This window comes from Archocentrus centrarchus, chromosome 19 (genome assembly GCF_007364275.1).
Source record: "Archocentrus centrarchus isolate MPI-CPG fArcCen1 chromosome 19, fArcCen1, whole genome shotgun sequence".
In the NCBI taxonomy this organism is placed as follows: domain Eukaryota; kingdom Metazoa; phylum Chordata; class Actinopteri; order Cichliformes; family Cichlidae; genus Archocentrus; species Archocentrus centrarchus.
The window spans coordinates 16,378,194-16,393,273 of record NC_044364.1 but is presented as its reverse complement, the minus strand read 5'-3'; the positions used below and the strand labels follow the sequence as shown (position 1 = coordinate 16,393,273).

The following is a 15,080-nucleotide window of genomic DNA, read 5'->3' as shown; positions in this document are numbered from 1 at the left end:
ACACCCACCTTGCTGTCACAGCTCATTGTAGCAGCCTCAACAATGGAAGTGTGGAACATGGTTCATTCAGACTCAATGTCCTCAACCTCCCTTGGAAAGTTCTGCTGGAGCTGGGAGTTGAAGATCTCCTGGACTGCGGCCTCTGTTAGGAGTTCCCAGCACACCCTCACTATATGTTTAGGTGTGCTAGGTCTGTCGAGCATCCTCCCCCGCCACCTGATCTAACTCACCACCAGATGGTGATCAGATGACAGCTCAGCTCCTCTTTCTACCCAAGTGTCTAGAACATACAGCTGCAGATCTGATGATATGATTACAAAATCGATCATCAACCTGTGACCTAGGGTGTCCTGGTTTCGCCCAATCATGCCCCTCCACTCCACCACTGTTGTTGCCCACACGAGCATTGAAGTCTCCTAGTAGGATGACGGAGTCACCAGATGGAGCACCCTCGAGCACCCCACCTAGCAACTCCAAGAAGGCTGGGTACTCTGATCTGCCATTCAGCATGTAAGTGCAAACAACAGTCAGGACCCGTTTCCTGCCCCAAAGACACATGGAAGCGACCCTCTCATCTACTGGTGAAAACTCCAATATACTGGCAGCAAACTAAGGGGAGACAAGGATACCCACGCCAACCTGCCATCTATAGCCAAGGGCAACTCCAGACTTAAACAGAGGCCACCCCCTCTCCAGGATACTGGTTCCAAAGCCCAGCATTGAGTGAGACTGACTATATCTAGCTGGTATCTCTCAACCTCATACTATAGCTCAGGCTCCCTTGATGGCTGGGTATCAGTCCGCCAGGACCTCCACCCTTGGCCCAACACACATTGCACCCAACCACTATAACGCCTCCTGCGGGTGGTGAGTCTACAGGAGGGCAAGTCCATCTCTCTTTAGGTCTTAATTCTTGTGATTGATGTGCAGATTTCACAGATTCTGATAAGTTTGTATATTTTGGATGTGAGACAGGGAGAATTGAACAATCATCACTGCAAGCCTTGTGTTACTTAAAATGTTATTGTTCTGTTCATTATAAGCAATATGATAGCAAGCTATCAACGCAACACTGGGTAAAGTGTGCCTCTTTTGGGCTAAAACGTTTGAAGAAATGCTATTGTGTGGTTCTTCTCCATGTGAAGACACAAAAGACAAAAAAAAAAAATCTCTGTAGTCAAGGGGCAAGGCCTCAGCCAGCACTGCATTAAAAATGACAGAATAGTGGAAATCAGTGCTTGGGCTCAGGAATACGCCTTCAAACCACTGTCAGTGAATGCAGTTTGCAAGTTAAAATTATGCTATGCAAAGAAAAACATATAATTCATAAACATTTCTACTTTATCTGGGCCTGAGCACATGTACTGAGGACTGAGAAAGTGGAAAAACTTAATTTATCTGATGAGTTGCATTTAGAAACTTTTCATAGAAATCACAGATGTCACGTTCTCCAGGCTGAAGACCATGTGGCTTGTTATGCATCTGTGAGCATGCAAGAGGGCAAATGCTGTGGGTAACTTGTACATCCCTGAGGGCGCCATTTGATCTATACAACATAGTCATTCAGATGATTAGTTTCAGAAAAGGTCTTGCCTATTCATGCTTGCTGTTTACTCTCAGCTGTAGTCATAAAGCTGATTTTCTATAGCCACTAAATAAAAATATAGGGATGCCAACATTCTCAGATAATCACTGTTAAAATCCAGATGTTACAGATACATTTTATCAACCCCCAACATGATTTTTTTTGGTTTGAGTGTATTTAAGTTTAATCACAGTTCAAAAGTTCATACATCATCATAACTTTCTTTTTAATCTCTGAAATTATTGTAGATAAGTTTAATAATGTTAGTTCCTGCTTAGTCTTATTCTAAGTCTATTTGAGTCTACACTTCACAGTCCAGTATAAAGTATATACTATATAGAGTATGTACTGTTACATCCATAAGTTTTTAAATAAAAGGGTTTTCAGAATTACATTAACTGTTTAGGATTGGCTCCATAGTGCAGTGACTGACGCATTTGACTAACATAGACCTCTGGTTCAAGACCAAAATCCGTACAAACCTGCCAAATCAAATATGCAGTGCTATCTCCTGTGATTGCAGCTGAAAGAAGCATTATACCCCAATTTCAGAGATCCATCCATCCATCCATTCACTTCCGCTTATCCTGTTCAGGGTTGCGGGCTGGAGCCTATCCCAGGCTCCATAGGGCAAGAGGAACGGTACACCCTGTACAGGTCGCCAGCCTAACACAGAAAGACAGACAACATCCACACTCACATTCATACCTACGGGCAATTTAGAATAGCCAATTAACCTAACCCCAGTAAGTGCAAGTCTTTGGACTGTGGGAGGAAACTGGAGTACCCGGAGGAAACCCACATGCAAATTCCCCCCGGGCCAAGGTGGAATCGAACCCAGGCCTTCCAGATGGTATTCTAGCTGTGAGGCAGCAGTGCTAACCACCGTGCTGCCCCAATTTCAGAGATTCAAAAATAAAATAAAATAAAATTAAAATCAGAGATTTAAAATCAAATTAGAATTTTTAATATAAGGATTGTCTTCAATACTTGGATGGAAATCATTTGCAATTAATGACTGCCTGGGGTCTGGAACCAGTGGATATCAACAAATGCTGTGTCTCCTCCCTCGAAATGCTCTGCCAGGCATTTACGGCAGTCACCTTTAGTTTGCTGCTTGTTTGCAGATTGCTCTGCCTTCAGTGACTGAAAACCATTTACTGTTGGGTTGAGATCAGGTGACTCAGATGGTCATTGAAGAATATCCCATTTCTTTGCCTTGAAAAACTCTTGAGTTGTTTTTGCAGTATGCTTTAGACCATTATCTACAGTATTTGCACTCTTTTTTTCCAGCATTTAGCTGAATCTGAACAGAGAGTATAGCCCTGTACATTTCGCAATTCATCTTGCTACTTCTATCAAGGGTCACATCATCAATAAACACAAATGACCCAAGTTCCACTGGCAGCCATATGTGCCCATACTATAACACTGCTTCTACCATGTTTGACAGATGATGTAGAACAGTTTGGATCATAAGTTGTTTCTCTCCTTCTCCATACTTTTCTGTTCCCATCATTCTGCTACAAGCTAATCTTGCTTTTATCCATCCAAAGTATTTTATTTTTTCAGAATTGTGCAAGCTTTTTCTAGATGTTTTCAGATACCTGAGTCTAATCTGGTCTTCTTGTGCTTGAGTGTAACCAGTGGTTTGTACCTTGTTATAAACCCTCTGTATCATCACTGATTGAAGAAAATAAGAACAACCCCAGGTTTCTTTTCAGCACTGTAACCATACTGACAAAGAGTCAGAGCTCTGTTGAGCTGAGTATTCCTTTAACCTTAACTAGTAATGACTTCATGAATTTCTTCACAAATAATATTTTAACCATTGGAGTAAAAACTATTCAGAACATTTCAAAGACATGTGTTTATGTTCAGCTACTTTCAGCGCTATTGACATTTATTTAGACTCTTTCTCTCCAATTGAACTTACTGAGTTAACTTCAATAGTTACTTCCTCCAAAACATCAACATGTTTATTACACCCCATTCATACAAGACTGTTCAAAGAAGTCCTACTATTAATTAATGCTTCAATCTCAAATATGATCAGTCTATCTTTATTAATTGGCTTTGTACATTGGCTTTTTAGGTGGCAGTAATTAAATCATTACTTAAAAAGCAATCACTTGACCCAACCTTCATTTTATCTCAAAAATTCTTTAAAGACTACAGTACCAGTCAGCTGGTACTGTATCTCTCTGATAGGGTTATTTAGAGTTTTTTTTTTTTTAAACCTAATGATGGTCTCTATAAATAATGGTCTCTCTCACTTGACAGTTCCAGGGAACAGCCACCACATGCAAGCTTAAATTGTCATGTTATAAGGGGGACCAGACCCCACCTGGCCATGAAACTGCTTGGCTAGTTAATGATTCTGAAAATTGTGATTCTGAAAATGGGGAACTAGGTATAAAAAACACTGTACTTCCCAAACAGGCAATGTAATACTTTTGCATCACTGGTGTGCAAATTGCTATAGTTCAAGTGTGGTATTTTTTTCAGTGACCGAAATAACTTTTTAAGCAGTTTTTAATTTGAGATTCTGTGCATGTAGTTTTTATGGTCCAGTGATTGTTGAAATTAAAAGTTAATTCAAATATTTAACTTAAATAATTAACTGAGGCGTAATCACCGTACCAATCCCGTTGTCGTTAAAAAAAAAACACAGGAAGAAGAGGAAGAAGTGAGCGGTCCCGGCCGCATCCCTGTTTCCGTGGTAACGCCGCGTCAACGTAACTTCCTGTTTGGCCCCGCTTGGTGGCGGGAGTTTCCAGCATGGCGGTGCAGCCGAAACAGAATCTGTCCATGGACAGCGCAGCCGAGCACAGCTTTCTTAACTTTATATTCTCCATGCCGGAGAAACCGGACACCACATTCCGGATATTTGACCGTAACGAATACTACACGGTTCACGGGAAAGACGCCATATTCGCAGCGAAGGAGGTTTTCAAGACGAACGGGGTCATAAAATATTTGGGCTCAGGTAACTGGCTACAGCCTAGCTGTTTGCTAAGCCAACCTAGTTTTTTTGAACACCGTGTATTTGGGGGTTTGATGGTTCCCAAGCTAAGCTGGCTACAGATGCACCCATTAGCTGCAGTCCTAGCAGGTACTGTACGTTCATGGCCCTGCAGGAGCACTGGCGCTCATTAGAGGGAACAGACAGAGAGTATGTTAGTGTGGGACATGCTGAGAGCCATTCAGCACATGGAGAATTCGTCTTACCCTCATGTGTTCTCATTTTTTTTTGTCTCAGGAATTTTTTAAGCTGTTAACTGTTGCTGTTTAGTAATATTTGAGTTTGAGTGGAGATGCGTCCTTGAGCTACAGTTTACTTGTGAGATCACTGACAGAATGAGTATGACAGAACTCTGAGAATCATCTTGCCCCAGTTTCACCTAGTTAGTAGACGTTTATTATCTTTATTGTATCTGCATTTCCTTTCTTCTGTGGTGGTTTTCAGTGTACTCCACAAAAATCTGCATGACTGGTGATTTTGTGGATTCTCTCAATTTTCCACTAGGACCCCATGGTTGAGTTTGCTGTGCAGTTGTACATAAAGAGGGCCACCTGCTCACATGAGCTACTTCTTCATTAAAATTGCCAGCAAACCGTGCCATGACAAATGCGCATTATGGAAATAATTTTAAATGTTATTGTTGGTCAACAGGGAGTCGCAAGCTGGAGAGTGTGGTCCTGAGCAAGCTGAACTTTGAGGCTTTCGTAAAAGATTTGCTGCTGGTGAGGCAGTATAGAGTGGAGGTGTACAGGAACCACAGCAAGAGCAGCAAGGAGCACGACTGGAAGATTGAATACAAGGTACTGTGCTGGCTACTGACGCACATCAGGGTAGTTCTTACTTGTTTTTTAAAAAAAAAAAAAAAAAACAGAAATCTTGCTGTGATTTCACTTACCTGTTTTGTTTAAATGCAGGCCTCTCCAGGAAACTTGACTCAGTTTGAGGAGATCCTTTTTGGTGGTGGGAGCGGAGCGGAGGGCTGTGCAGGTGTTGTTGCTGTGCGGCTTGCAGCAGGAGCCGATGGGCAGCGTGTGGTCGGGGTCGGGTACGTGGATGCAGCCCAGAGGACGATGGGAGTGTGCGAGTTTCCAGACAACGAGATATTCTCCAACTTGGAGTCCCTGCTTGTCCAAATCAGCCCCAAAGAGTGTCTCCTAGCCCAGGGGGAAGCCAATGCTGATGGGAGTAAACTGCGTGAGGTAATTACTAAGCTGTGAACTGTGTCACTGTATGTTAAATAAATCTATATAAATGCTAATCGTGCTGAATGCAATATGCATAAGAAGTCTTTCTTTTTGAAACCACAATGATGTTGTTTTTGTATGTCTGGGTAGGTTGTGCAGCGTGGCGGCATGCTTGTCTCTGACAGGAAGAGAGCTGAGTTCAGCAGCAAGGATATGGTCCAGGATCTCAACAGGCTGCTGAGAGCAAAGAGAGGGGAGACTGTGGCGAGCAACACCCTGCCTGAGTTGGACAAACAGGTGAACAACAGGAAAAACACAAACAGTTCTGTTGACTCAGGATTCTCCATAGCCAGAATTTGGTTAAAATCTTAGTATCTCTGACAGTATGGAGCCTTCCCATTTGATTAATAAGATGACCACAGATAATTAATTCTATATGTGCTTAGTATGAATTTTAGAGCTAAAACATCAACAGTGAGACTGCTAATGTGTGAAAAACTGTTGTCTTTATTTTACAGCAGCATTCGGAACTACACAACATTGGTGTCAGTGCCTTTATTGATAAAATCTCAGCGATAACCATCTTATCAGCGAGAAAGCTGATAAGCTTTTCTCTCTAAACGTAGCGATAAAGACTGGAGTCTGAGCATTTGTTTGGTTTCCAGCTGCCTCCTTAGCTTGCTTGGCACCATGTTGGTGTTGTTAACTCTCGGGCTGAAGGCCATTGGCCTCCCCGGTCCAGCTGAAGCCACAAGAGAGTTTCTACCTTCACACAAATTGTATTCAATTAACTGTCAATCAGGGCTTTTCATGTATACTAATGTAGTAAATATACAGTACATTTGCAGTGACAAGAATAATATTTGATTGACACAAAATCCCTCAGTACACCATGTTCTAGTATAATACATGATATCACTCTTACCGTGGGTTGTGATGAAATGCTGAAGCTGTTGCGAGGTGTTGCAAAAAGTAGTCTTCCAAAAAAAATGCTCCTTCTGAGCTTTAGGGGCCTCTGTAATTCCCCCCTTCCCCTTAATGTTCACATGAAGAGGTGAGCATTTGAAAAGTCTGACCAAAGTCTTCATGTGTGGCGTCATTCTCAGGTGGCCATGTCATGCTTGGCTGCTGTGGTGCGTTTCCTCGAACTGCTCTCTGATGAGTCAAACTTCAACTCCTTCAGCCTGAGCGCTCTGGACCTGGGTCAGTACATGAGGTTGGACAATGCTGCTGTCAGGGCTCTTAATCTCTTCCAGGTAAGCGACCAGTGTCAAAGTTTAAATCTTAATAAATGCATCTAAACAACAGAAGCGTTCTTCTCCTGGCTCTTGGTGTTAAAGCTGTAGTTGTGTTTAGATTTAGGTCTTGCTGTGCTAGAAAATCAAACTGGGGTTATATGGAAAATTCAACAGATGCTAGTGATGTTTTTGAAGCTAAATATCATTTTACATTTTATTGAGCCTGTTTTTTTTTTTTGTTGTTGCTCTTATGTAGGTAAAACTTATAACTATGCAAAAAAAAAATATTATTGTTAAACTTGTTTTGTTTTAGTGGATCACCTCATGATTAACATGTAAAGTATATACTTCAGGGCTCACCTGACGACACCAGTGGAGCTCACTCGTTGGCTGGTTTGTTGAACAAGTGCCGCACTCCACAGGGTCAGCGGCTGGTCAACCAGTGGATCAAACAGCCGCTCATGGACAAAACCAAAATAGAGGAGAGGTAATACAATGACAGGGATAAAGTGGAAGGATAGAGGCTTTCTGTACTTTGAACAAACCCACCTTAGCAGTATGTCTGATCTGTAGGAGATACAGTCTCTTGTGTAATTTGGCACACCTCAGCCTTTTCTCTCCATCTCCATTTCCCTTCCCTAAGAACGGCTTTGGTGAACAGTGGATGATCAGCTGAAGGGTCAGATGCATCTCTCAGCTCCTGTGTCACCTATTTCCTGGAATTCTTTCCTATTAAGGACATGGTTTTCAGATACTGTTCATCTGCTACAGATAGTTTTTAGGCCTGACACTTCTTCTGTTGTTCTCCACTTGCCTTCACACTTCACACCATGCCAGGTTTCTGGCAAATAGCTATTTGGGAGTCACTTTATTGGTGCAAATATGCCTGTCTTATCTTTGGCAAGTTTAACAGATTCAACTAAAGAAATTTGAATAAACTGTGTTTTTTGTGACAGGTTGCTAGTAATAATGGACATAAATATTCCATTTAAAATAGGTTCTAAGTTGTCTGTTATGTGTAAACTTAACTGGTTCACTGAAAATGAGTGAAAAAGCAGCCGTAGACCTTCAGTTATAGACCTTCAGAAAGCCTGGAGAGCTCAAGTTTGGCTCCTCGGCAGCAAAATCTTAAGAAGTGAAGGGTGACTCAAGACTTTTACACAGTACTGTATATTTAAATCATAGATAAAATGTGGTATAGATATTTGTTACACTTACTGTGGATCTTGACATTTTTGTGCAGGCTTGACCTGGTGGAAAGTTTTGTGTGTGACTCTGAGCTGAGGCAGACCTGCCAGGACGATTTGCTGAGGCGGTTTCCTGATCTTCATCGCCTGGCCAAGAAGTTTCACCGTCACACGGCAACGCTTCAGGACTGCTACCGCGTCTACCAGGCTGTGAGCCAAATACCGGCTCTAATCACTGCTCTGGAGAGATACTCAGGTACACTGCAGCTGATACACTGTGTGGCTCCACAAAATGCTCGGTCTGTTCTGCAGGAGTATTGTGTCTTGTTTGGTTCATGTTGCTGATTTGACAGTTTCTGAATTTTCTTTCTTTCTTTCTTTTTTTTTTTTTTTTGTGTGCAAATGCCGGAGTCCAAAGATCCATGTTGCTATATCATGCTGAATGTGTGTAAACAAGTGATGTTATTTTTCATGGGACTCCTGACATATTAAAGCAGATGGATTTAAAGCAGAGAGCGACGCAGCTGTAATTCTATCTTGGCTAAAATTTTTGCTAATATTTGTGTTTGTGTTGCAGGTAGCTATGAGACTCTGCTAAATGCAGTGTTCCTCTCGCCTCTCAGAGACCTGCAGACTGACTTCACCAAATACCAGGAGATGATTGAAACCACGCTGGACATGAACCAGGTCTTTTCATTTGCATTTGCGTAAAAATTTTGCACTTTGTGTTTGCACAGTCTATTCTGCAATTTGCTTATATGCTGTTTTTTTTTTTTTTTTTTTCCTGCATATTGTGTGTTTCACGTAGATTGACCACCATGAGTTCCTGGTGAAGGCATCGTTTGATCCAGTGCTGAGTGAACTGAGAGAAAAGATGGATGTGCTGGAAAAGAACATGCAGGCAGTGCTGAACAGTGCAGCCAGAGAACTAGGTGATTACAGTACACACACAGTGTGTGTGTGTGTGTGTGTGTGTATAACTCATAAGCTTGACATTATTACTTAGATGTAAAATACAAAGTATCTAAAAATTGACAAAAAACAGTTATACTGGCGTGGCAGAATGAAAGATCTGTGAGGTATTTTGAGCTAAGATTTTAAAAAAATGTTTTGACAGGTACGGCTTAAATTAAGATAATTTTAATTTAAATGTCACTCTCAGGCTTTAATGTGCTTCAGACTGCATTTCCATTCTTTATTTCACATCAGTTGGTTTATTTGCCATTTTTCCCAGAAATCATTCTTTTTATTATATATGTTCACTGGACACTTTATTAGGTACGCCTTAATAGTTGCCAAAAGTATGCTCTCATCTCCCTTCACACACATATGAACTTGAGTGAGATCCCATTTTTAATCCATAGGGTTTAATATGATGTCGGCCCACCCTTTGCAGCTATAACAGTTTCAACTTTTCTGGGAACGCTTTCTACAAGGTTTAGGAGTGTTTATGGGAATTTTGACCATTCTTCTAGAAGTGCATTTGTGAGGTCAGACACTGATGTTGGATGAGAAGGTATGGTTCACAGTCTCCACTCTAATTCATCCCAAAGGCGTTTTGTCAGGTTGAGGTCAAGACTCTGTGCAGGCCATTCAAGTTTTTCCCACACCAAACTGGCTCATCCATGTTTTTATGGACCTGCTTTGTTCACTGGTGTGCAGTCATGTTGCAACAGGAAGGGGCCATCCCCAAACTGTTCCCACGAAGTTGGGAGCATTAAATTCAGTTAAGAGTTCCTTTCACTGGAACTAAGGGGCCGAGCCCAACTCCTGAAAAACAACCTCACACCATAACCCCCCCACCCCCCACCAAACTTTACACTTGGCACAATGCAGTCAGACAAATACTGTTCTCCTGGCAACCGCCAAACTCAGACTTGTCCTTTAGATTGCCAGACTGAAAAACATGATTTGTGACTCCAGAGAACAACTCTCCACTGCTCTAGAGTCCAGTGGTGGCGTGCTTTACACCACTGCATCGACACTTTGCATTATGCTTGGATGCAGCTGCTCAGCCATAGAAACCCACTGCATGAAGCTCTCTACACTGTCCTTGAGCTAATCTGAAGGCCACGTGAAGTTTGGAGGTCTGTAGCGATTGACTCTGCAGAAAGTTGGTGACCTCTGTGCACTATGCACCTCAGCATCCGCTGACCTTGCTCTGTCGTTTTATGTGGCCTATGGCTGTCGTTCCCAATCGCTACCACTAACAGGTGATTGTGGAATATTTAGTAATGAAGAAATTTCACAACTGGACTTGATGCGCAGGCATCCTATCACGGTACCATGCTGGAATTCACTGAGCTCCTGAGAGCGACCCATTCTATCACAAATGTTTGTAGAAGAAGTCTGCATGCCTAGGTGCTTGGTTTTATACACCTGTGGCCATGGAAGTGATTGGAGCACCTGAATTCTATGATTTAGATGGATGAGTGAATACTTTTGGTAACTGTGTGTGTGTGTCACGATAATGTCGTTTCAGCTCTGGAGGCTGGTAAAACTGTAAAGCTGGAGTCAAACGCCATGCTGGGTTTTTACCTGAGAGTCACATGCAAGGAGGAAAAGAGTCTGAGGAACAACAAGAAATTCACCACGCTGGATGTCCAGAAGAACGGCGTGCGCTTTACCAACAGGTGTGGCTCACTGCGTGGTGCCCCTCTAATGTCAGTACCACATAACCCTGCTCTTTTTGCCAGCTGATGGTTCACACCGATGAATGTGCACTTGCAGTAAGCTGAGCTCTCTGAACGAGGAGTACACCAAAAGCAGGGAGGAGTATGAGGAAGCCCAGAACGCCATCGTCAAAGAGATCATCAACATTGCCTCAGGTGAGGAATCTTGTCACATGCTGCTCACTTTCTTGTCTGCATGGCATTGATTTGAATAGCAGAGGAAAGCATTGGTTACGTGAAAATGAAAATTTCATAATTACATGAAAGTTGCTCTGTGAGACCTCCCTTTAATTGATTTCATTCACATTTTTTTTGTAAAGGTCAGTAAACTGCACAGTGCTTTGAGGTTCTGCATATAAGTTGAACAACTGGTGATAGTGTGGTTTTTCTTCTTATCAAATACAAAATCATTTTGGAGCCGGCTCATGACCCAGTCTCTTGACTGTGATGCTTCATTTAAGGCTCTAACCGTTTTGAACCACCAGGTTACGTGGATCCCCTCCAGACGCTGAGTGACGTGATAGCGCAGCTGGACGCGGTGGCGAGCTTTGCCGTCGCATCGGTGTCTGCGCCTGTGCCGTTTGTTCGGCCTCGCCTCTTAGACGATGGCTGCAGGCGCATGGAGCTGCTGCAGGCCAGACACCCCTGCATGGAGACAGATGCAGACACTGCTTTCATCCCTAATGACATCAGCTTTGTCCAGGGAGACAAGAGCTTCTATATCATAACAGGTGAAAAAAAAACACTGTTTGAACCTTTACTTCATGTAGCTTTAACAGTCTATGTCACGTCCATGAAACGGAACATCAGTATCTGTTGGAACATTTTGTACCTTAATCATTACACATATTGGATTTATAGCAAGCCCAACGTCTCCTCTACAGGACCAAATATGGGTGGCAAGTCCACCTTTATCCGGCAGGTGGGTGTGATTGCACTGATGGCTCAGATTGGCTGCTTTGTGCCATGCGAGAAGGCGGAGCTTAGCGTGATTGACAGCATCCTGGCCAGAGTGGGAGCAGGAGACAGCCAGGTGAAAGGAGTGTCCACCTTTATGTCCGAGATGCTGGAGACAGCCGCCATTCTGCGGTAAGCTGTGTTTATCGTTATACACATAACAGATGAGCAGATACACAAAGTTTTCTCATCATCTGCGGCGTTGTTGCAGTTCGGCCACAGAGAAGTCGCTCATCATAATCGACGAGCTCGGCAGAGGCACGTCCACGTACGACGGCTTCGGTCTGGCCTGGGCCATCAGCGAACACATCGCCTCCAAAATCGGCTGCTTCTGCCTGTTTGCCACTCACTTCCACGAGCTGACGGTGCTGGCAGCTCAGCAGCCCACCGTCCACAACCTGCACGTCACAGCCCTGACATCGCACAACACGCTCACAATGCTGTACAGAGTCAGACCAGGTCAGCACACGTGGTGTATGTGGGTCCTGTGTGTGTTGTGTTTTTTTTTTTATAAATCTCAAGAAATGATACAAATTAGCTGTATCAAATCAGCCAGAAAGGCTTCAGAGTGATCCAACTCTGTCTTCAGGTGTGTGTGACCAGAGTTTTGGAATCCATGTTGCCGAGTTGGCTTGCTTCCCATCGTCAGTGCTGGCCGCTGCAAAGGACAAGGCGGAGGAGCTGGAAGAATTCCAAGAACCTGCAGGACATGAGCCAGAGAAGGAGGAGGAGCCCGAGGCTAAGAGGCGAAGGACAGACAAGCAGGTAAGGCTCAGATTTTCACTATCATTCCATCACCATAATCTGGACAAAGGGAGGCAAGCACGGGGACATTAAATAGCATTTTAAATACCACATTATAGTGTTGCTGTAATTGATTCTATATTTCATTGTCAATAATTTAATAGTCAACTATTAATAATTGCCAACAAATCATTATCTTTTATGCCCTTCACCCATCTGTCTTTTCCACTTATCCAATTCAGGGTCACGGTTGGGCTGGAGTTTATCCCAGCTGTAATGGGGCAGGAGGCAGAACATGCCACTGAGCCTGAAGCAGGCATTCATTCATTCAAGGATTTAGTTAGCCAAAAGAATTTGGTGAAGTTTCATCTTAGTTGTTTTTAAGAAGCAGATTTTCTGCTGAGGCAGAGCAAAGATAAGATAAGAAAAAAAACTTTTGTAAGCAAGATCCAGTGTTGATCACTCTGGGCTTGTGATGCAGCCAGCGGCACAGACTTTAATTCACCATTAGAGGGGAGGTTCAACTGTAGATGAACTGTAGAAAGGTGGATATTTTACTCTCATCATAAGAGAAATCTAACAAGTGTTGCAATATTTGTATAGTACAGGCTTATATTTCCTTTAGAAGTTGGTGGATATAAAAGAAAAGTTAAAAGAAGAGTAAATAGACTCTTGCTGCTTTGGTCTAGTTATAGCAATAAAGACACTGTAACTAGAGGCAGCCAATCATAAACGCTGGCTTAAAGGCAGCAGATGTATCTCATTTCAGAGTCGAGCTAAGGTGCATTCAGCGATGGAGGAGACAGTATTCGAATTTCTTGTAAAAAAAAAACCTTTGTTCTACCTCTCTGTCAGGTCGGGGAAAATCTGATCCAGGACTTTCTGCAGCAGGTGAAGTCACTTCCTGTTGCCACCATGACTGAGGAGGAAGTGAAGGTGGAGCTCAGGAGAATGAAGCAAGAGCTGATCGCCAAAAATAACACCTACATCAGTGAGATCCTCACACGCTGCGCTCCTGTAAAAACTGCTTGATTTTTAGACGCCCGCTGTGCGCGCAGCAAACATTAAAGCTCATTGCTGTAGCGAACGACACTAGAGCGCTTGTATAGTTTTTCAATAAAGAATCTTTTGCTGGTATGCAGACTCATTTTGTTGTGGTTGTTTGACATATTGATGTCATGACATCACTGTTTGTTTCTGGTTGAAAGTCAGTCAGCTCAATTATGCGTCACAGTACATTTTTGACCACAGCCTAAGAATCCATGTGCAATTATGCAGGAGCTCCAAGGTTAATTCTGAGCAACTTAACGGGTTAAAGGAGGCATCCAGTCCCAGTAATTCTAAGTTTTATCTGATTATTGTGGTGGTGCCACTGATCTGAATTAACTTCTGCAGTGTTTCCTCTTGATCAGAAGATTAGATGGCTCACAACGGGTGCTACTGTGTGGATTATTGAGGCCATTATCACTAAAAGAGCTTTGATGACTCCATGTAACATAGATAACGAAGTTAGCTCCACTGGGAAATCACAGAGAAACCGTCTTCTTGGGAAAACATTGATGCGGAGGTCTAAATACCTTAATTTGCTAAAATGTGCGCTTGCATATGAAAGCTAACGTAATCAATTCCCTTAACTGCATATCCAGCTTAGAGATGAGAGGTGGCTGGAGGCAATCCCAACTGTCACAGGGTGAGACTGGTGATTTGTCCAGGGCTCATCATTGTAAAGCTTGAATGCATTATACAAATAGTTGTTGAATAGTCAAACCTCAAAGTTTTAACAGTGTTGCAACATCTGCTCTATTTTGGATACAATTTATTTGAAAAATTACACATTTATGAATATTTTCAAATAAATTTACTTAAGCTACAATGCCTGTTCATGTTAGAGTAATTGTAAACTGGAACAAGTAGTGATTTTGAAATATACATTTCCTAATTTTAATCTTCACTGTACTTGTTCGGTTGTTGAATTTGGCTGGACGGACAACTCAATTTCAATTTGATTGAGGGTACTGAGTTCACTTGGAAAATGAAAAGTTGCTGGTTCACATCCAGCCGGAGACACGGATACCCTTTGGGGTTTTGGTCAGGAAGGGAATCTGTTGTAAAACTGTCAAATGTAACATGCGGCACTACCTTCTGTGGTGACCTGTGTGACGAGAGCAGCCAGAAGTAGTCACCTGATTTGAGAGCCTTATTATAGACTGCACTTCTTAACTTATCTTGATACGGTGTGTACACCTTTCTATACTTTGGGCAGTCCCTTCAGTTCAGGTTCTAGATAAAAGTACTGCTGGTGCCAGTCTGGTCCCAGTCCAGAGGCAGTTCTTGAATAGCGTGACTCATTACTACGGCTCAGCCACACTGGCAACCTCCTTGCGACTAGAAAAAAATTGGTGTTTGCAATAAATGTTTTTCACATTCCATGACCGATTGGTCGACCAGTCACTGCAGCTACTTGCAAATGTTGAGCAGAGCGACCACT

The 15,080-nt window shown here is 42.7% G+C and overlaps 1 protein-coding gene across 1 annotated transcript; it reads left to right on the top strand.

Moving 5' to 3' along the window:
* Positions 1 to 4,334: 4,334 nt before the first annotated feature.
* On the top strand, positions 4,335 to 13,722 carry msh2 (mutS homolog 2 (E. coli)). The gene is made up of 16 exons (XM_030755101.1): positions 4,335 to 4,574; positions 5,262 to 5,410; positions 5,525 to 5,809; positions 5,945 to 6,091; positions 6,901 to 7,050; positions 7,386 to 7,519; positions 8,276 to 8,475; positions 8,797 to 8,906; positions 9,028 to 9,151; positions 10,702 to 10,852; positions 10,950 to 11,047; positions 11,377 to 11,622; positions 11,776 to 11,980; positions 12,060 to 12,307; positions 12,438 to 12,613; positions 13,448 to 13,722. The coding sequence occupies exons 1-16, from the start codon at positions 4,367 to 4,369 to the stop codon at positions 13,622 to 13,624; spliced, it is 2,808 nt and encodes a 935-aa protein (XP_030610961.1). The 5' UTR covers positions 4,335 to 4,366; the 3' UTR covers positions 13,625 to 13,722.
* The last annotated feature ends 1,358 nt before the right edge of the window (positions 13,723 to 15,080 follow it).